This window comes from Mangifera indica, chromosome 18, assembly GCF_011075055.1.
Source record: "Mangifera indica cultivar Alphonso chromosome 18, CATAS_Mindica_2.1, whole genome shotgun sequence".
Classification (NCBI taxonomy): Eukaryota; Viridiplantae; Streptophyta; class Magnoliopsida; order Sapindales; family Anacardiaceae; genus Mangifera; species Mangifera indica.
In genome coordinates this window covers 10165380-10187614 of record NC_058154.1, presented here as the reverse complement: position 1 = coordinate 10187614, position 22235 = coordinate 10165380, and the positions used below count along the sequence as shown (strand labels likewise).

The 22235-nt window shown below is 31.5% G+C and overlaps 3 protein-coding genes across 3 annotated transcripts; 1 reads left to right on the top strand and 2 right to left on the bottom strand.

The window, feature by feature from the left end:
* Window positions 1-2552: 2552 nt before the first annotated feature.
* On the top strand, window positions 2553-9226 carry LOC123201701. Its single transcript, XM_044617272.1, has 7 exons — window positions 2553-2708; window positions 6556-6657; window positions 7161-7379; window positions 7561-7586; window positions 7739-7911; window positions 8325-8361; window positions 8501-9226. Exons 1-6 carry the CDS (start codon window positions 2553-2555, stop codon window positions 8348-8350), a joined length of 702 nt encoding a protein of 233 aa, XP_044473207.1. The 3' UTR covers window positions 8351-8361; window positions 8501-9226.
* Window positions 8489-9377, bottom strand: LOC123201700. Its single transcript, XM_044617271.1, has 2 exons — window positions 9210-9377; window positions 8489-9121 (listed from the first exon to the last, which is right to left on the bottom strand). The coding sequence occupies exons 1-2, from the start codon at window positions 9375-9377 to the stop codon at window positions 8489-8491; spliced, it is 801 nt and encodes a 266-aa protein (XP_044473206.1).
* Window positions 9378-12822: 3445 nt separating this feature from the next.
* Window positions 12823-15360, bottom strand: LOC123202406 (myotubularin-related protein DDB_G0290005-like). The gene has a single exon (XM_044618334.1). The coding sequence runs from the start codon at window positions 15168-15170 to the stop codon at window positions 13062-13064; it is 2109 nt and encodes a 702-aa protein (XP_044474269.1). The 5' UTR covers window positions 15171-15360; the 3' UTR covers window positions 12823-13061.
* Between the last annotated feature and the right edge of the window lie 6875 nt (window positions 15361-22235).

Below are 22235 nucleotides of genomic sequence, written 5' to 3'. Positions count from 1 at the left end.
TTTGATGTTCAAGTCTTAATTGACACCAGGTTGATATCATTCGCCTTTATGCAAAAAGTGTAACCCATGTTAGGAGATTAATGATTGATATTCGAGGTATGATATTAAAAGATTGGGTGAAAAAAATAGATGTAAAATAAATGTGTCAAGAGAGAAAGACTCAAAATATGTATTTACAAAAAGGAAGAAATGGTATGAATTTTATCTATTCTTTTGTCTCTTATATGGATATAAGATAATAAAATGAGTCTCTCACTTACAAGAGTTCCAAAGAAAGTTCATCACCAAGTCAAAAGATTATCCATTGTTATGAGATAAAGAGAGAGGAGAGAGTTTTACAATTTTAGTAGGAAAATTTTAGTTTAAAATGGATAACTCCTTTTTTATAATAAATTAACTTCATTCTTTTATAATGGTTGAAAGTTATAGTTTTCTAAAATTTTATTTTTGACGTACCAAAATGTTAAGATTTGTCACACACACACATACACACACACATATATATGTATATTTTAACCATATTAATTTCATCTCACTAACACATTAACTTGTAAGATGTTATCTTTACACACATATAATATTTTATATTATTCTTATTATCCTTCGAAATGTGCTAACCAACCTTGGATAATTAATTTTTCCTCTCGTAAGCTTGATTTATCGGTATGATCCTTTAGGGTGGGTTTCATAGTATAGTCGTGAGTCCCTTTTTAGACAATTCAAAAGTGTATCTAAAAACTCAATGACTATGGTAAACATCTAACAGTGTGTCATAACATTTAAACCATGATAAATAAATACTTCATCGAACCTAAAATCTCCAATCGTATGTTCCATGTAGATAATATTCATTCTGTTATTCAATCTAGATCGATTTCAGACTCATGGATTGTCAAAATCCTAATTTTAACTTTTTACAAATTATCGATTTAAATATTTAGAATGTGTCATAATGAACATCATTTATATGACTTATATTATACTTCGGCTAAAGATTTGATTTCTAATATTTATCAATGTTCACTTCAAAACTCAGATCCGAATCGAATCAACGAATATTTAGAACCTAATACTTTCCTAGTTAATGGATTTCATCTTGACCATCATTTTTCTCTACATACAAATAACACATGACCAGTATGGTTTGTCTTACGAAATGTGGTTAATCTCTCTCTCTCTCTCTCTCTCTCTACATATATATATTCGTATCAGATCTGATCATAATGTCTTAGGTCAAAAGATTACTTTGTACACTACTGCGATCTTACGATAAGTCATTGACTATGATTTAATGAGCATGTGATTTATCGTTATTAGTCATATTCGAAAAATGATTCTCTAACTGTTAATCCATACTAACACCCTAATGACATGACCATCATGATCATCCGCACTAATATCATCCATGACATTCAACGGAGATATTTAATATGTCTACTATGTGATATAATTATCTTAGTTATATCATATCTATAGGGAATAATTCAATAATTCAATTTATATTAAATGAGTCATTCAGACAATTCATACATATACTTCATATTATTGCAAAATAAAGAAAACAGTTTATGTATATAAAAAAAATAATTATTTTTTATTAATAAATTATTCAAATAAAGTACCTACAACTAACAACGCAAATAATTTCTAGGACATACACTAACAGAAACACTCCTCACCGCAAGTATGTTAGGCATTTTGAAACCCCATCTATGTCTTAAGGGTGTAGCATCCCTATGTACTAATGAGTCTAGACTGGCTTTAGGGACAAGATAATTCTTATGTATTTACAATATCCGGTGATAACTCATACTCGTAATATTCTAACCATAACGTGTAAAATATTTTCTAAAAGGCCAAAGGACTATTTCCCACCCAAAGTATGTTGTAATCTCAACTTTTCACCCGTTAATTATGAAAATCTCATTTACCCACCCATGAGCTATTAAAATTAACGGTTTAAAAAAGCAAAATCTTCATTTTATCTATAATATTAAAAATAAATTAAAATTTAATCTAGGTTTTCCCTCCAACCCCTAAAAACTAACCATTTCCCCCTAGGCCAAGTTTTAAAAAATAATATTCTCCCCCCCCCCCCCCTTAAGGTTTAGCTTTCAATCCCCGGTGCCAAATTCGATGCCATCGCAAATGACGAAGCTTTCCAGAGGCATCATCATGCTCTAACGGTTTCTCTTTTCTCCTCTGAAATGCTGGTAGATCAAAATCTGGTCTGGAAAGTTGAAAAGCTTTGTCGGGAGATGAAGCTCTTCATCTTCCCAGACGAAAACGATGGCCTCGTCTTCCTAGACGTCTTCTTCTGGGATTTGGCATCGGAGATTGAAAGCTAAACCCTAGGGAATAAAACTTGGCTTAAGGAAAAATGGTTAGTTTTAAGGGTTGAGGGGGAGAGAAAGAAATAAAATTTTAAAGGGTTACGACTTCGTTAATTTTAACCATTCATGAGTAGGTAAATGAGATTTTCAAAGTTAATGGAGGAAACTTTAAGATAATAGCATACTTTGGGTGGGAAATAGTCCTTTGACCTTTCGAAAATGTGGCATGTGGTGTTCAACAATGCGCATATATACACGAGGCAAACAAAGAGGCCTATTTCGCAACTTGACAAAGCAAAACTTAAGCAATCACATTTTGAAAAATACACTACCATTGTTATTCTTTCCCAAGGAGGGGGATTAGACCTGGCCACGGTTCATGAACCGACGGTTCACGGTTTGAAAAAATAAGGACCCTAAACCGAAACCGTAATAGGATGGTTCATCCACGGTTCAGAATCGACGTTTTCGGTTCATGGCCCCAGTTCAGAACCAACGGTTTCAATTCGAAACTGACATTGAACCGTCAATTTTAATACATGATCTTGATTTAATTTTTAAATTATTAATTACAATAATTGAAAATTAAAAGAAAGGCTTGGACTTAATTTTTCAATTAAGCTTTCTACGTATCTTCTTGGGGTTTAGAAGAATCAAAGTCTACGTAGTTCTTTTACCTTTGCATATCTAATAGTTGACAGTACTCCCTTACCTTATCATTCACCTTCACTATCTTGAGTATTATTTTCCGTCATCGAACTATTCGTAGTTAAATGAAACGATTCTTCATTGAAGTCCACTTTTATTTCTTGTTGGCGTAATTCAGCTCTTGTCCAATCGTTTACGCATACTTGGGTTTCAATAGATTCGGGAGCCAAACTTGATCGTCTCTCATCCAATATATTACCTCCTTGACTAAAAGCTTGTTCTACTGCTACAGTTGATACTGGTGCTGCCAGAACTTGTTTAGCAATAGCTGCTAATGTAGGAAAAGTTGATGCATGTCGACTCCACCATTTTAAAACTGGAAAGTCTTTACCTATATTACTGTCATCAAACTAAAAAATAATAGTTAAATAAATATCAAGCTCCGAGGTGGAGCCTAATGTTTCTCTTGGTTTTTTGCCCCTTTGCATCATAATACGATTACCATAACTCGTATTTTGGGTTGATAATGGGGCAATAAGTGGTAGAGAGGAAGAAGAACCACCATAAATTAATGAATATTCAGCATAAATTTCTTTAATTAAATTCATAATATTAGTTATAGTTAATGGAATATTAACTTCATCTAATTGCAAATATTCATAATATAATGTCAAATAATCTGTGCCACCATCTAATTTAAATCTATGATCAAAAAAACATGCAACAAGAAAAAGTTTTGGAATTGTTTTATAGTAACTTAACCATTTTGTTTTCATTAAAAAAATAGCTTCTTGTAGAATAATATCTTGTTTGGCTTCTTGTAAAACTCCGATAATATTAACAGCTTCATTTAAAAATAAATGAGAAGTGAGATAATAAACCTCACTTAAAGTATATGTTGTATTATTAAAATTTCTTAATACATTTAAATTTTTTTTACAAATATCCCAATGTTGGGGATATAATGTAACTTGTGGCATATATTACGAAATAAATGAGCATAATAAATCCCTATAATCAAAAGACTCGTTGAGTAATTCATATGTTGAATTCCAACGAGTCGGTATGTCTTTAAAAAATCTTTTTGGTCTGTTATTATGTTGTTTACAAAATTTACCCCATTCTTTCATAGTTTGGGGATGTGTCCATAAAAATGAAATTGTTGTTTTTATTGGACTAAGAAAATTATTACGACAGTGTAAACCATCTTGTACACATAAATTTAATACATGACATGCACATCTAATATGAAAAAATCTATGACCTAAATTAGGTTTGCAAAAATTAATTAAATCATTTATTGGGGCAGTATTTAAACATGTATTATCAAATGAAATTGAAAAAATTTTATAAAGTAATTTATCTTCTTTTAATATTCCTTTAATTATTTTATAAATATTATCGGTCGTATGTCGTTCATCAAACACCCTAAATGATAAAATTCTTTTTTGTAATAGAAAATTGTCATCTATCCAATGACAAGTTATATCCATATAAGAGTGAACTTGTCAATGGTCACTTCAAATATCACTACATATAGATACACGCCCACTAAAATTTGTAAAAAATTGAATTAATTCTTTTTTTGTTTTTTGTATAAACTAAATAATGTTCTTTTTAATGTATTTCTTGGAATAGTTTTATATGCAGGATTTAATGCAGTTTTACAATAATTATTAAAACCTAAATTTTCACCAAAACTAAATGCTAAATGATCTATTGCTACCATTTTTGTAAATTCTTCTTTACTTTTATGATCACTATACATAAATAAAGATTTGTGTGTAAAACCATACCTAGTTATTTGTGTTTGGCCTCGGCTTTACCCCATTTTTTTCTGATGCTTTGACTCCAAGTGCCTTTTGAATGTCTCGTATCTACCTCCTTATTTGAATTTATAAATTTGCCTACAATAATTGCAAGCAACATTGAAATTACCATCTTCTTTTTGTATTTTCTTGAAATGAATCTTGAAAATATCGGATGTAGGAATTTTTTGAGAGTGTTGTTCCATCTCTATCTGTTGTTGTTGTTGATTCACCTCTTCATATTGACTTTCACTTTCTTGTGTTGAAAAATCATCTATAAATTAATTTTCATTCACATTTGATATATGTGAATATTGATCAAATCTTCTATTATCGAAAGAATTTCTACTACTTGTCATTTTTTTATAATAAATAAAATTAATTATATAAATAAATTATATGATTAATTATAAAAGATAATAAATAAATAATAAATAAAATAAATTCTATAATTAATTATGAATTGTATAATAAAAATAGAAATTGAAATTAATAAAAAATTAAAAAAGAATTTAATTAAATTTAAGAGAATTTGATTGAATTGAAATATTGAGAGAGTATTAAGAGTTGAAAGAATGAGAATGAGAGTTTGAAAGATTGAGTGAGAGAGTGAGGAGATTGAAATTTGAGAGAATGAAATTTGAATGGGTATATATAGGAAAATTTTTTTTTGAAAAAAATTAAAAAATAGGGGGGTGAATTGCTATTTTAAAAATTGCAGGGGACCAACGGTCCCCTACAATTTCTCCTTCAGGCTTCAGCAAGCCAACGATTCCCTGAGTAGGGAACCGTTGGCTGTTTAAATAAATTTAAAAAAATTCAAAAAATTCAAAAAAAATTCAAAATTTTTCGGTTCAACATAATAAACCACCAGTTTACATGTTGGTTCATAAATCGGATGTGAACCGATGGTTTCACGGTTCAAATTTATGTAAACCAGAACCGAATCGTTAAAATTCAGTTTCGATTCTGGTTCAGTCTGGTTTTGGGTTTGCCGGTTCCGGTTCCAATTTTATCCAGGCTGGTTTCGGTCCGATTTATAGGCCAAATCGGCCCGTGGCTAAATCTAAGGGGGATGATCCAAAATATCATTAATTTCAAATTACCCTGTGCAATTTATTCCTATTCAAGTGTTTTTTATCTCTTAAATCCTTCGTTCATCACATAAAAAGAATAAAGATAAAGTCTTAAAGAGGTGTTTGATTTAAAAAATAATTTATTATTAAAGTTAAAAGATTATTTTAAAAATAAATTATTTTAATGATTATTTTATATAAATTATTATTATATTTGATAAAATTATGTAGATATAAATAATTATTGTATTTAGTTAAATATAATAAAAAAATATTTATATATTATTTTATTTAAATATCTTTAGATATAATTATTTTAAAATATTTTTATATGATTTGTTATAATAATTGAAAATGTTATTATTTTTGTCTTAAAAAAATTAATAAATAAAAATTACTTTAATAATTTTTAATATCTAAAATAAAAATAATAATTAGATTATTTCTTATATTATTTATCATATCATAATTAATAAATATTTTATTATTTATAAATTAAATAAAATAATATAAAAACTAAAAAATAGCTTTCATTCTTATTGAATCAAACGTTCATTGTAGTCATGGCAACAAAAACAAAACAAGATAATAAACAGAGTATTATTTCGTTACTTCGTCCTTTCCTTTCTTGCCCAGTCGCCTTCCTCAAAAGCCAGACTGTCTCTTCAAACCCATCATTTTTCTTCTTAGTGCTGCCCAAACCCAGACCCAGAATCGGATCATGTCCTCCTCTGTCGCTCTCTTAGACGCCGAGCTAAGCGTGCTAAAGAACTGGTTTTGCTCATTAACTTTGTAAACTTCAGTTATTTCTGCCTTAATTTCTTTTTAGCATTCAGTTGTTGTCATAATTTGATTACAATGTGATGAATTTATTTAGTGTTACTCTGAATTATAAATATGCTCTGTAATGATAGTTGATGAATTGATTTCTGTTTATTAGTTTAGGATATTTTGTGTATTATATGCTTTATATGAGAAACTTTGTTTTGTTTAATCGGGTGCGGAGATTGTCGGATTGATGAATTCATAACATTTGTTCTTTTCTCCATATTTAAATATTCTTGCCTAATTTTACATTTTTATCTGTTGTTTTGCTACAGCTTAGTGAATCATTTTCTGGTGTTTTATGTTTATTGATTTTACTTCTTTGTTGAATGCTACATGCATCAATCATCATGTTCGATCATAACTTAATTCATAGTTTGAGTGAAAAGTTTCAATTGCTCTTTTTCACTACTCATTATGTGTTAGTATTACTTGATTTGGATTTTGACAGAAGGGATTTTCTGGTCTAGAAATTGAGGTCTTCTGGGGCAAAGAAATCATTGAAGGAGGAGGCATTAGATAACTTGAAAGTATTGGGATCAGCTTCAGTTGAAGCTAAGTCCCCACCTTCACCTGCCCAGGCATTGTTGGGTGGATTAACAGCTGGTGTTATTTCCCTCATTCTTTATGAGTACACCACAATTATTGAGGCAGCTCTCAATCACCAGACAATTTCAGATAATATCTCGGTTTGTCCTTCAAAATTCTCTTTCATACTTCTTTGGAATAATTTCTTCAACCATTAGTGGTGTTTGTTTTCAGCTTGTTTTGTTGCCTTCCTGTTTTATCAAAACTTTGAGCTTGATGCATCATCAGAAGTCTTTCAGATAGCATCATCGATTTCACTAAATTTGTATTTTTTCTTTTCAGGTGTGGCAGATAACAATAACCATAAGGTAGCTTTTATTACTAGTATCCTTCTAAACACCTAACTATAATCGCATCTAATGAAGTCATGAATCCTTTTCTTCATACAATTACTAATCTTGTATCATAATTTTAGGACAATCATAAATGGATTGTGCTACCTTTTGACATTTGTTTTCAGCATCAACTCTATTGGTGTACTCCTTTGTAGCCTCCAGCTTACCATTAATTCCTTCACAGAAGATTCTGGTGGCAAAGATACTGAGAATAAAGGTGAACATATATCAGGCTCTCTGAATTCGACAGCTGAGAGTCCCACAGAATTAAATAGCAGCAAGGAGAATCAAAGTTCAGGTAATACACAATAAAGGATGGTAAAACCAAAAGCAGTGTGGAGGAAAGATTTTTATGTGCTCATTTGTACAGAAGAAAAAATGAATGAAATTATTATTTTTCGTTGTATTGCATTTCATATATGAACTTTTCTGTCGATCTCATTGCACTTCATCCTTTATGCAGTTGTTAGCATATAATTGTAGAAAATGGGTTGGTTTATAGCATGATATGACCTGGAGACAACTTTGAATAATATTGGCTTGGCTAAAACTGCTTAACCTGGGAAAATATTTAAAAAAAATTGAGATACATCTTCCAGATATCATGTAATTGACTGGGTGCTCAAGGAGTTTAGTTCATACATTCCTAGCACGGTTCATTTAGACACATTGTCAACTGATAACCTGTTGGCTGCAAAATTGTATATGAAGGACCAGGGAATTTGCAGAGAATCTGAGCAGAAAACTGGTGAGTGCATCTGAATTTTAACCCATTTCTGGGAATTAGCTATTTTCTACATGCTTTTTTTTCTCGTCTAGTTTTCTTGCTTTTGGAACTCTCAAGATGTTAAAATTCCAACTCTTTGTATCTTTGGTCATTCTTGAAGGTGATTATTATTGCTGATCATATCCGGAGTGTTGCTTCCATTACCTGGCACCATCTCATGGAGTTCAAGAACCCTTGCAACTGTAGTAACTTCCTCACCAATCCTCTTGAATGGGTTAGGATTCTTGGCAGGTTCAAACGGGTGCAATGGATTAGAATTTGAGTCAAGAATGTGCAGAACAATCACCATAATTACAGAAGCTGCCAACATTGGTATTGGACCAAAAATCCACATTAGCGAAGTAGTGGCAAAGTAGATTGCTCGCAATCCAATTGACCAGAAAATGCTTCCTCTTATCACTGCCTTCTGTGCATACGTCACAGGAATATCTGTGTTTGGCATGCTGATAAGGAAATTTGCATGGACAAAGCATCTTACACATTGAAGAAAACAAACGAAAGCCAACAAGAAGCAAATATTAAGGCTGATATATTTGATAGTAACAATGGATGAGCTTGTGTCGCCATAGATAAGAATATTTGTGAAGATGTTATTTGAAGAGCTGCCGTTCCATGCTCCAATCAGAGAGCTCAGAGCGAGAGATGTCGAGGCCAGGAAAGTTGATGCTGAAATTGTACCATTGATGACTCCTAGTGCAAAACCTCTATCCGTAGCCTCAATCTGCGAAAAACAGATTTGATTGTATAGAATGGTTAAGCCAAATTTTATATGATTTTAGTAAAGTTATATGAAAAGGGGGAATATCTACCTGTACCATTTTTTCAACCCAAGCTTTTCTGCAGTGATTCTCATAACCAATAACTGTCTTCTCAGGAAATTTCAGGCATCTGTAGAGAAGGTAGAGATGATAACAAACCATGATCAGTAATCCACTTGGGACTAAGGCTACATCCAGGTATTCCTTCCTCCAAACCATTCTATTTCTATTTCTCACCACACAAGATTGTAGGTCAGTCTAATCTTTGATCAAGATGTCAATAATAATAAAAGTCTGAACAAAGAATGAACTTCAAAGTGGACTTGGCAAAAGTAAAAGAGATAACATTATCTTTTGTGGGAGTAGTTGATGATGACATAGAAGGCAAATTTCAGGTTGGTATGCATCAATTTCTCATTCCCAACAACTGTTAACTAAGACCATGCATTCAACCCATTTGCCTATATATATATATGTTTATATATTTGCTGTGGCGTATGGGGCAGCGATAAAAAATCAAAGTTATGATCTGGAGTTCCAATTGCTTTTAGAAAATGTCGTGTAGCTCAATAAAATAGTCATGGACGGCACTGATTCACTATAGGTAGTCATCTAAAGCATTTCCTATAAAATGTTCCAAATTGCATTATAAGAAGCCAACATATGGTTTCACTTGAGCTAATATTCCTTACATTTCAACTTCAACTTACAAATATATCAAGATCTTCGGTATTTTTGTATTCTTTGTGTACAATGTAGCATGGTAAACTCAGATGAGACGGGCCAATTGAACTTGTTCGATAAAGATCTGAGGCCTTTGGCAATTCTATATTAGCAAAAAATTGTCTTTAGTGTTTGAATAGTTTTGATCTATGCTTGAACCGGCCGAGTTGTGTCAGTTCCCTATTCAAACACAAGTCAAAGCGATTGAATCGATCGACATAACACATTTTTAACTTTGACTACTATCAAAAATTTGAATCCATTGTGACAAATTTTTGATTCCTCGTTGGAATCTCGACATTAAATAATAGCCACTACACTCCCGTGTTCCTAGAGTTCAAATTACTCAATGGTTCTCTCCTTTGTTCCACAACCATTTGATAACACACATGAATTCTAACTCCTTCTCCTTTTGACTTATTCAACATTTACCTTTTACCTCTTCTTTTCTTCCAAAAATCAACTTCACACTATTGCAATCATCAGAGAAGAAAGAGTAAAACTCAAGATAATGAAATTTGAGAGGAAGCGGTGATAGCAAAGATGCATCATTGAATTGGAGGACTTTGCCGCTATGACTAGAAGAAACTTGTTGAAGAGGAAACCATAATCATGGGTGTTGTTAATGAAGGAGTGAGGGTTAGGTTTTGTTGAGTGTGGAGATGAGAGTTTGGTTGTGAAGAATTGGGGATCAGATTGAAAAGATGAAGATTTGGGTTTTTCACTTTTTGATATGATTTCACTGGTTTAACCGTTGATTGGACTGGTTGGACTGACACTAAACTAGAGCAGGACCTTGATTGGGGTAAGGCCTGATTTGGTCATTAAAACATTACAATATCGTAGTGAACAGTTCAGTTTCTGCAATTACATGTTAATAATAAGGCTCCATTTTCATCAGTCACATGATTTTTAATTCTTCTTCAAGACAGATTTTATAATGTCCAGTCAAAATTGTAGTTGTGATGAACTTTCACATTCTAGTACATATATGGAAACATTTGGTTCCCTCATTGTAGCTTTCATTAAAAACATACCAACTTTAAAGGAATTCCCATTGGAAAAATCTGTTTGGACATTTTGAGTCTTCAAACTAGAGCCTAGCCCCAAAACAATCTGACATAAAACTAGAGAGCCATCTTAAATTCTCTTCCCCACTTGTGTGGTGTTCAATGAAAGTACCCTATGCCAAAAGCTACCTTCCATTCTAACCAAAAACTTACCTTTTCTTTATTCAAACACCTGTTCTTCAATATAGCTCAGTACCATATGTTAAAGGCTTTGGAAAAATGAAAGTACTGTGGTTTTGGTTTTTGATATGAACCTTCAAATCCTTGGAAAGAATTTGTTTTGTTTCATTTTCAATTTTCATGTTAGATGTGTTTTTTTTATTGCATTCATACATGAAATGTTTTAGTTGTTTTCATTTCAAAAGATTGCTTCAAGAAAACACTTCAAAGTCCCTTTGTTGCATCTTTTAAACAGCAGATTTACTCTCTACTTTTCATTTTGCAGAAACAGAAAAAGAAAAAAAAGATCTTAATTTTCATATGCTAAAAGATGATATGAAAGAATGGATGAAATCATTCTATAGTTTTAAGCCTCTACCTCCAAGAACCAAGATTATTCCATGATGAAGCCAGATTGTCCATTAGGGAGTAAATCGACCATACCAAATAAATAAAATTTCAAATTCAATGATTAATCTTATAACGACTACATCAGATAAGTCAAGAATTATTCTTGAAATCTCACTCTTTGGACTCATGAATCAAGATTGTTCAATAAATCAACCGAAGTCTTAGGGCTAAGCTGTCATCCTCAAACCCCAGGCACATGTAAAAAAGGACAAAGCACAGTTGTTGCTTTTTGCTTCTTTTTGTTTTAACCTTTTTCCTTCGTCATTCTCCCTCTCCGCACAAGTAATTAAAGATACAGCAGCTTGAGCAAATGGATGAACACAAACAGAAAGTCACGGCCTTTAAAAAGCTCTGAGTTTATGTGTAAATTAAAAATCTCTGCAACTGCAAAAGTACATATTGGCCTTGAAATTTTGTGAGCATTAAGCATTGTTCTGCAAAAGGGCATATTCGAATTTTCAGATTGAAAATAATTTTACAATTCTCTACTCATTGGTGGGCTTCACAGTCAAGAACTACCTTTCATCAATAAATGTTGTATTTAAGCAGCCGCTTCGGCTTTCAATTGATTATTGATTGATGAAAATGACCAAACCCAGTAGGGCAAATGGTAGCCATAATTGAAAAGATCACTTTCTCCTAAGACAACAATTATTTTCTACCCAAAGTTTTTCTTTTGACAATTTTTCTTTTCATCTAGGCAAATTAAAAAAAAAATAATTTCCTTTGGCATGTTATAGTTGTTGCAAAAACAGAGAATAATACTATATATATTTACTTTAAGTATATATATAAATACATATTTATGTGTATCATCACGTTATTGAACATTGATTTATCTTTAATTTAAAATCACTCAATTACATAAGAATATATATCAAATATATATTTATGTGTGTCATCACGTTATTGAACATTGATTTATCTTTAATTTAAAATTATTCAATTACATAAAAATATATATTAAATATATATATATTTATATATTTTAAAACAAATAAAATGCCCTTTGTTGACTTTATAATATGTATAATATGCATTGAAGTTAATAACAATTTCCCTCAAAACTTTATAAAATTTATATTTCACATTTGATTTATTTTAATTTCAGGCTCAATAATTATAAAAATATCTTTGATAACATTTGCTACCCACAAGTGTGAATTTAAGTAAATTAAAGTTAAGATAACATGTTATCATATAATTAAATGATTTTGAATTAAAGATGAAATAACATTCAATCATATAATAATACATTATTTGTATACTTAAATTATATAAAAAAATATGTACGCGTAACATTATTCAACTCCAAATTAGAACCCCTTTAATAATTCGATGTATCAACCCTAACCTTTCTATTCTTCCCAAATTATATTATCAAATTTCTAATAATTTCTCACAAAACTTGAAATAAAATCTAAAATTAAAGAGTAAAAGAAGAGATCAAAAGATTTACAAACAACCAAGCCCTAACAATTACCCATTACGATACAAACTTACCCGTAATTTTTGACACTTTTTCATTTATTAACCCGGCTTAAAACCCGATTCCACCCGCACCGACTCCGACTGCGCCTGGCGCATGCGGCTCGAGCTCTCTATTCTTCCAAAAGCAATTCTCAGGAGCAAACTTAGCCGACGACCTCAACGGCTCCGACTTGCAGCGTGTAAGAACAAACGGCTCGTAAGGCTGCTTGGCTTCCCCCAGCTTCTTCTCTATCTGAGAATTTATTGACGCCGCACCGTGGATCGGGGGCAAGGGAGGAGCCGCCGGGAAAGAGCAGGAAGACCTGGGCGGCTGCATTAACGGTTGGTTGTTGTGATGCAGCTGTGGAGGTTTAGAGTCGATGCTGATTCTTCTCTTGGTCTCATCACAGCCGTCGGTTTTGTTGACTTTCTGAATCGGCGGTTTTCTTTCCCATCTGATGAAGTCCGTACCGCAGACCCAAGTCTCCTTGGATACCTCCATGGATAGCTTCGGTTCACACATCATCAACAGCAAACAATCTGGCAACAAATTCTGTTGCGGCTTTTGACCTTCTTTCTCCTTTGACTCTTGACCCGCTTCTGGTCTTTGGGTCATTTTCGGGTCTTCGGGTTCCACTGTTTCTTCTGGCAGGATCTTCTCTAATGGCTCTTTCTCTTCCAACTCTTCACCTACTTCTTGTTCTTGTTGTGTGTGCTGTGACGCCACAGAGGAACAAGAAAGACGGGATCTTGATTCTTCAATGGCATCAAAAACTTCCTCTTTTACTTCATCTTCTAGAGCTGGTTCGGCTTCATATTCTTCAAGAACACAATCATTTTCTTTTTCTTCATTCTCTGGATCTGAAATTTCAACACTTTGCTCATCTTCTTCGGATATTACTGGCTGGTTGGATACTTGTTTCTCTTCTTCTTGTTCTTGCCACTGTAAATCTCCTTCAACTTGACAAATTTCTCGGCTCTGTTGTTCCTTTTCTTCTGTATCCAAAACCAAGTCAGCTTCTTTCACTATTTTTGCATCCGGGATTTGATTTTGTATCATTTGATCCTCTTCAATAACTTCCTTTCTTTGCAACGTTGCTTCTTCCTCCACTTTTATTCTAGAATTTTTATCATCATCTTGGCGACTCTCTTTGACGCCTTCATTTTCTTCATCTTCAGCTTCATCTTGAGGTGGGCACTCCCAAAACCGATTAGCAAGAGCCGCCACTTTAATAGGATCTGATCTACACCTCATCAACAACAAAGCATTCTTTGGCGGTACAGTCTCCAAGATCTCATTTTTATCCTCAAACTTCTCGTCTTCTATCACAATATCTTCAAACACATGCCTTCTTCGACTTCTCCGCGGCGTATCATGCTCTTCGTCTTCTTCATCATCTTCCTGATGCCTATGATGATGATGATGATGATCTTCTTCTTCCTCTCCAACCACCAACTCTATCTTCTCCGCCACAAGCCACCGAGCAAATACCGCCCCACAAGAGCTAGTACTCCCAACTACATTATCACTTCTCTGTCTCTCAACCTTCTCTCTCGCCAAGCATGAAGATCTGCACGGTAAAAAGCAGTTAAATTCAGCCCCAAATGTCCTCAACGCCTCGCATATCGTCGTAGGCAAATGAACCCATTTTTGGTTCCTATGAGGCAAGCATTCTTGCTGGTGAAAAGCGTGGGAGTGGCTCATTTCTCCATGATCACAACCAAGATCTTGAAAATGACCTCCATCAATATTAATGGAAGCCGTTTGGTCTGGTTTTCTAAAACTGACTTCTCTCAAACTCTTGGATCTAGCTCTTATTTTCTTGCCTTGTTTCTTGGTTTTGACTCTCACCTGACCGATGCAAGTGACTTTCGGAGACGAAGGTTCAGCGTTCTCAAAAGAACAGCCACGCTTCTTGCCATTGGAAGCGGGGAACATGGGTGAAGCTTGACCGCCTTTGATACTCGCACTGTTTCTCAATCTCCGACTGAGAGATGTAGACAGGGAGATTTGTGAAGAATCTCTAGCGCGACCAGGACTCAAGATTGATTTAGAAGTGATTTTCATGGAGGAAGAAGAGGAAAGGTGTGAATTAAAACAAATGAGGAGCTCACTTGTTGTAGCTGTAGGTGCTGCAGTTGTTGTACTAGAGATGTTGTTGCGGTGCTGGGAGTCCATTATTTCTAGGATATTTTGATTTTATCAAAGAGAGGGTTTGGCCATGAATAGAGAGACAGAGTAGGGAGAGTTTGCGTTGTCGAAGTACAGAGAAGGGATCGATGAAGAAAGAGAGGGAGAGGACAGAAATGGAGTTTGTCTTACGCAAATTGTAAGTGACTGAGGACAGTGTGCTTCTTGTTTCATGGGAGTCATATCCATTTTATACGTGGAGACTTGTCGGCGTCTCAATTTTTGGGGTTTTTATTTTTACTACCCTTTTCAAACCCAACCTTCTTTTTTAAATTCTCTTGATAATGGTTATTAATATCTTATTATATATAATAAGTATTTTATAATATAATATAATGTAAATTAAAAATAATATATATTATAAAATATATTATAATTAATATAATATAATAAATATATAATATGATATAATATAATATATATTATCGATACAGATTAATATATTTTTTAGAGAAAATAATAATGTAATAAAGATGTATGTAAAAAATTTTTAATTTTCAAAAATGTTTGTGATATTTTTCAAAATAATAATGTATTAATTATATTTTTTATTTTATTATTTATTTCTAAAAAATTATATCATATAATATGATACGATATTCAATATTCAATATATAAAATTAAGTTTTCGATACATGATTCAACTATCATGATCCTGATTACACTGAATAGATTAAATTTCGAATTCAATAATTAATTTCACAATCACTAATCCAAATAAAAAGGGTATCTTACTCTCTATGAAACTTTTTTTTTCCCTTATAAATCTATTTAGTTTCTTTGCCTTTTCAGTTAAAAGGTATATTTCCAAGTTGTTATTGATGCTTAATTTCTTTGTTTTGAGTTGAAAAATTGTATTGGGAAGGGATGAATGAGTTAGTTTAGGGATTTAAAGAAAGGTTTATGGATTTTTATTGTTAAGATTTATGATAAATGACAAAATTAACAAGACCAAGATGCCTTTTTATAAGGAAGAAACGTATTAACACATTTTATAATTACATGTATTCTCACAAATTGAGTCTTAAATAGACTTAGTAAAGGGGCGCATTAGATCGAATACTTTAATCTCGGATTTTGTTTCTATAAATTTAGTTTCCATTTTTGTAGGGCAAACCTTTTTCCATTGTTATCTCGTTCCTAATATAGAAATGATGAAAAAATTTTATCCTCTTCTTAAGAATAAATTTTTCCTCCCCTTCCTCTTTTCATCTCTATTAGAAAAATAATAAAATATTTATCATATGTTAAAATATTTATTTAATAATTTAAATTTTTTAAGGGTAATTTAATATATAAAAGTTTAGAAAATATATATGGTAGGGGACGAACTAGCAATAAGGCAAGTCAAAGATATATTTATTTCTGTCTTTGACTTATTTTCGATTGTAAAAATTTTAGTCATTCCCTCTTTGTTAAAAAAATGGGGTTGAAGATTCAATCTTTAGGACTAAATTTTCATCTTTAGTAGGCCAAAAGACTTATTCCCACCCAAGGTTTATTACGAACCCAAACTGGTGTCTGCTAAGTTTTACAAAGTCAAACTTCCACCCGTTGATGGTTACAATTAATAGAAAATGTTAGTTTCATGAGTAAAATAATAATTTAATCAGTAATATATTAAAAATAACAAAACATTATCGATTTTTTTTGCTAGGTTTAAAAAACTAACAATTTTCTTTTAGGATTAAACTTTAAAAAACTTATTTTTCTTTGCTAGGTTTTCATTTTTCAGTGAATTTTCTCTTACCCTTTCTCCTTCCAATAACCTTCTTTCCCTTTCCTTCTTCTTTGGAGTCTTCGTGTCTATGGCAAAAATAATTAAATAATAATTTTATCTTTAAAACTAATTTTTTCTATTAATTTTATCTGTTTATAATTAAACATTTAGATTTTTAATATTTGATAGGTACTAATTTAGGCTTGCAACAATCTTTGGGTGGGAATATGTCTTTTGGCCTCTCTAGTACTAATAGAAAATCCAAGGTTCTTTAAGTCTTCACATGACATGTGGACCAAACCAGTTACAAGTAATGCCAAAGAGGAGTTGGGCTTGAAGAGGGAAAGAGGATTGGTTTGTAGTAGAGCTCAGTCACACATGACATGGTACTTTATTTGGTTACTGGTCAATATTCTTGATTTTGATAAGAGCACTCTAAAGTCAAAGAAAAGCAATAGGAGAAAGAAATGAAGGGAATTTTCATCCTACATTCTCTGGCGTTGCTTGCCTTCTCTACTAGGATATGGGTTCCAATTATCATTTCAATAATTTTATTCGCCCTTCTTAAAATATACATTAATTTTAACTTTTTTTTGCCAAATGACTTATTCCACCCAAAAGTTATTCTTTTTCCAAGTTTTCATCTTTTTAATTTTTAAAAACTCTTTTTATCTATTTTTGAACTATTAAAATTAATCAAATTCGTTAGTTATAAAATTTTATCTTTTTTTTTTTTAATTTTAAAAACTAATAATTGTTCTCATAGGCTAATTTTTTTTTAATAACATTTATCTCATAAGGTTTATTTTTCAATTTTTGACACTATCATCGGTGGTCTCTCTCTCTCAATGTTTCCTTTCTTTTGACGACCTCTCTCTCATCATCTCTCTCTTAGAGCAATCATTTAAGTTGAGAAGACGAAAAACTTCATCTTGAAAGACAAACCCATTGAACCGTATCTTTCCAACCCATGTGTCCATTCTATCATGTCTTTCCAACTCATTAGACAATTTACATTTGTTCATTCCAACATGACATTTCAATTGTTGTATATATGCCCACCAAGACCATAACTTATACACATATACAATTTAATATGATAAAATAAAACAATTAATATAATACATTGAATCAATTCATATACTAGTCTATACTCATCAATTTCTCCTTTAGTATCAAGTTCTTTAAACGCTCTTTTCACTCTTTTATTGAAACTCTTTTAATCTTTTTCTTCTCATATGAATCTCATTCAAATTGAATTATTTTTTTAGAATCAAACCATTCATATTAAACAAGTAAAAATTCAGAATTCACTAACTGATCTCATAATCACTAAATCAGATAATTCAAAAGTTTTATTTTCAATTAATGTCAATAGATCTCAAACTCAAAGTCTCTGAGAATTCTAACTAGAAATTCCACACTTTAACTAATAAAGTTACCCTTCAAAGGCTTTTCCTTGCCATACTTATTGGTTCATATTCAGGTGAATGGATGGATTGGCTCATCATCATTCCTCCCATGATTGAAACATAATCCTAACCGTCCTTTGATTTAGGTTTATTGATAAAGTTAAAAACATATAATTTACAATTTTAATGAAATAATTCAACATAATATATCATGAAAATGAAAGGGCTAAAGGAGTTATTTTCTCCTAAAGTTTACTATTTCCCTAAGTTTTCACTCATTATTTTATTTAAATTTAAATATTTATATATAAACTATTAAAATTAATTAAATTTATTAGTTTTATGAGAAAAATTATTATTTAATTAGTTATATTAAACAAAATAAAACTTTATCTTATTTTTTTCTCTAAACCCTGAAAACTAACAATTTTCTCTTATACTAAAATTTTAAAAAGTTATATTTTTCTCTTCTAGAGTTTTAATTTTTCAATGAGTTTCTTTCAGTAAACAACCATCTTCTCTTATGCTCTTCTGACAAAATCTTTCTCTCTCTAATGTCATCTTTTTTTTTCGATCATCTCCTAATATTTACTCATTGTTGTTTAGATGAATGATTTGTTTATATAAATTATTTTTATTTAAATGATCCATCATTGTTTAAACAAAAAAAAACTTGAAAAAAAGAATAAACCTGGTGGGAATAAATCCTTTGGCCAAATGAAAAGGACGAACACGTTGAGGGTCGAAGAGGAACGTGGCGAGGTCATGAAACGAGGGGCTCTCCTCCTTGGCAATATCAAAGTCAATCACCATCCGTGTGGGCTGGGTTAGGCCGTGCCGTGACGTTTTCTTTATGACAATAGTTTATACGTTCAATAATAATACAATGCAAGGCCACCGTTTTTTGGTGAGTGGTCTTCTCGAAATTAAATGTGAAAACGATGGCCTTTTTTCGAAAGCGAAATCACGCGCGGAAGGATCCAAAGGTGCACGTGACCGCAGTCCCGGGGCAAGGGATAGGTAGCTTTCTCATCGAATGATGAATTTCGCACGCTCCTTTGTGTTGCGTGCTTTACACTCTATCTAATGATGGCATTGGCTTCCCAAAAACAAAAAAAAAGTTAATTTAAAAATAATAAATAAATATTAGCTAATGGAAATATGAAATTATATAGGATTTTTTTAATCTTGTAAAACCACGATTAAATAATAAAAAATAAAATTCTGTATTTTATCTTAATTATAATATAATCCTAATTTTTTTGGTACAATTTGATTAATTGGTTTAATTATTCAATACTTATTTAAAATATATTATTTCTTCTTACTTAAGCTTTAAATTTAAATTGCAACATATAGATTATTTAATACACATCATAAAAGGGCCAAAGGACATATTTTCCATCCAAAGATCTTTTGTTAAGTTCTCACATTTTATTTTTTAAAAAACTCGTATACTTACTCATCAGTTATTAAAATTAATCAAATTATTATTATTTAGAAACAAAAATGGTTAGTCTTCGTCAGAGATGAAGACAAACTATCTTTATTCTTTGACGATTTTTTCATTGACGATGTCGAAAAGACTCTTCGTCAATAACGTCAAAAGAACAGACATGTTAAAGAAGAAGAGATGTCGTCTGAAGATCACTAGAGAAGTTAGCCACTATTAGAAAAAATGGAAACTTTAGGAGAAAAATATTATTTTTTAAAACTTGATTTAATAGAAAATTACTAGTTTTTAAAGATTAGAAGGAAAAAAAAGATAAAATTTTTTTTTTTAAAATATTACTAGTTAAATAACAATTTTATCCTTAAAACTAACAAACATAATAGTTGATAGGTGAATATATAGATTTTTGAAAGATAAAAAAGTGAAAACTTAGGAAAAGAGTTAACTTCGGGTGGAAATAAGTCCTTTGGCCTTATAAAAATTATAAAATTTCATAAATCAATTGAAATGATGTGGCTTATGATGGTTCCAATAGCCCAAGTGCTAGATTTTCTTGTCGAATTATGTTGGGTTAGGCTTGTCTCCAAAGAAAAAGGTCATTGCCACAATTTGAAACTCATGTATGTCACATATGACCAATAATATAATAATAAAATTATGTGTACCTATTTTTGATACATAATTTGTGCATACAGATGAGGTGTTATCATGTGATTAGATGTTTTTTTATCATATGATGACACATGTTTTAAAATTATCTAATTATATAATCACACATCATTGTGTACATAAATTGTATATCAAAAATAGGTACACATAGCATTGCTCATAATATAATATGGGTTCTTTATAGGCCGAAAGACTTATTCCTAGCCATGGTTTTTTGTATTCCTAAATTAATATCTATTAATTATTAAAAATACAAATATCTATTTATACACTAATAAAATTAATAGATCCAGTGTCAGTGATGATGTCATAAAAGAGAAGGAGAAAAGAAATAAACTTTAAAGGAAAAATATAACTTTTTAAAGTTTAATCACGAGAAAAAATATTTTATAACTTTTTAAAGTTTAATCACGAGATTTTTCTTTGAAACAAAAATGGATAAAGAATCATTATTATTTATTTCCATAACGGAGACGGGCGGAGATGGGGAGGAAGTCGGGGATTGACATCCCTCCCCGGCTATCCGGTCCGAGTTGCCATCCCAAGTTCCCAGTGAAATATTGAAGGAACCGAATGCCTCGTTGGCAGAGACCTGTGCCATGTACTACCAACATTACTATTTTCCCATACATCGCAGAGAGTTTAAAAAACATTAAACAAACTGTGATACTCTGTACACAAGCTCACCACAAGTAACCTATTCCCCAATAGAAACTCGCCACGCCATCCAATCAATTTACTTTTAAGGCTGTGATTAGGGGTCCACAGTACGTGCTCACCATGATGTCCATTTAGCTTTAAATTAATGTAGCCAAGCTGCCAAAAAGGTTCACACAAAGAAGAAATGATGAAGAAAGGGAAAAATAAATAAATTAATAATAATAAATGGGTCATGGTAAGTAAAAAGGGAGGGATTTGAATTTTGACCAGACAATTTGATTTTGATTTGAGGCAGAAGGAGACAAATTAATTAATAATAAAAGCTGCTTAATTATGTTTTAAACAATGAGATTAAGGAATATTTTGGCATTCAAATTGGGGCACAGAGCCAACTGTAATGTCACAAAGCATAAGTGGGTTTTGAGGCTTTTCGTTGAACCTTAATAATTCGACATCATATGCTAAAATAATAATGTGTTATCACTTAATTATTACTGAGCAAGCAATAATTAATTGAAGGCCAACGGACTTATTCCCATCCAAGGTAAAGATTATTTTCAAACTTTTATACCTTAAGTTTTAAAAATTCAAATACTCACCTATCAACCGTTAGAGTTAATAAAATTTATTAAATTTAAAAGTAAAAATATCATTTAACTAATAATGATAAACATGAAGATAAATACAAAATATGTGAATCAACCATCGAAAACGAAAGAACTGAAAAACTATTCATCTTCTTTGTTTTTGATAGACAATTTGTTTGATTAGGGCCAAGAGAGAGATTGGGCATGGGTTGTCGACCAAACATGGAAAAGGTGGCTAAAAAACGGGAGAAAGAAAAAGTAAACCTTAGGAAGAAGAAAAATGTAACTTTTTAAACTTTTGGATGAGAGAAATTATTAGTATTTTTAACTAAAAAGGAAAAATGAAATAAAATTTTATTTTTTTAATATTATTAGTTAAATAACATATCTACTTTAAATTTAACGAATTTTGTTAACTTTAATAGCTAGCAGACGATAGGTATTTGAGTTTTCAAAATTTAACAAATAAGAGCTAGGGAATGGACTAAACCTTGGGTGGGGGAAAATTGTTGGATTTTTAAATTAAGAGGAGAGAGAAAAGGTGATTTTTTT

What these genes read in the sequence shown, in the direction of transcription:
- LOC123201700 (XM_044617271.1), bottom strand. Translation starts at nt 9,377, where the DNA reads ATGGTTTGGAGGAAGGAATACCTGGATGTAGCCTTAGTCCCAAGTGGA. An exon ending in GGGTTGAAAAAATGGTACAG is followed by an intron (nt 9,122 to 9,209) that starts GTAGATATTCCC and finishes TGTTTTTCGCAG; the next exon opens with ATTGAGGCTACGGATAGAGG.
- LOC123202406 (XM_044618334.1), bottom strand. Translation starts at nt 15,170, where the DNA reads ATGGACTCCCAGCACCGCAACAACATCTCTAGTACAACAACTGCAGCA.
- LOC123201701 (XM_044617272.1), top strand. Translation starts at nt 2,553, where the DNA reads ATGTGGCATGTGGTGTTCAACAATGCGCATATATACACGAGGCAAACA. An exon ending in GGGGATTAGACCTGGCCACG is followed by an intron (nt 2,709 to 6,555) that starts GTTCATGAACCG and finishes TTTTCTTCTTAG; the next exon opens with TGCTGCCCAAACCCAGACCC. An exon ending in CAATTTCAGATAATATCTCG is followed by an intron (nt 7,380 to 7,560) that starts GTTTGTCCTTCA and finishes TTTTCTTTTCAG; the next exon opens with GTGTGGCAGATAACAATAAC.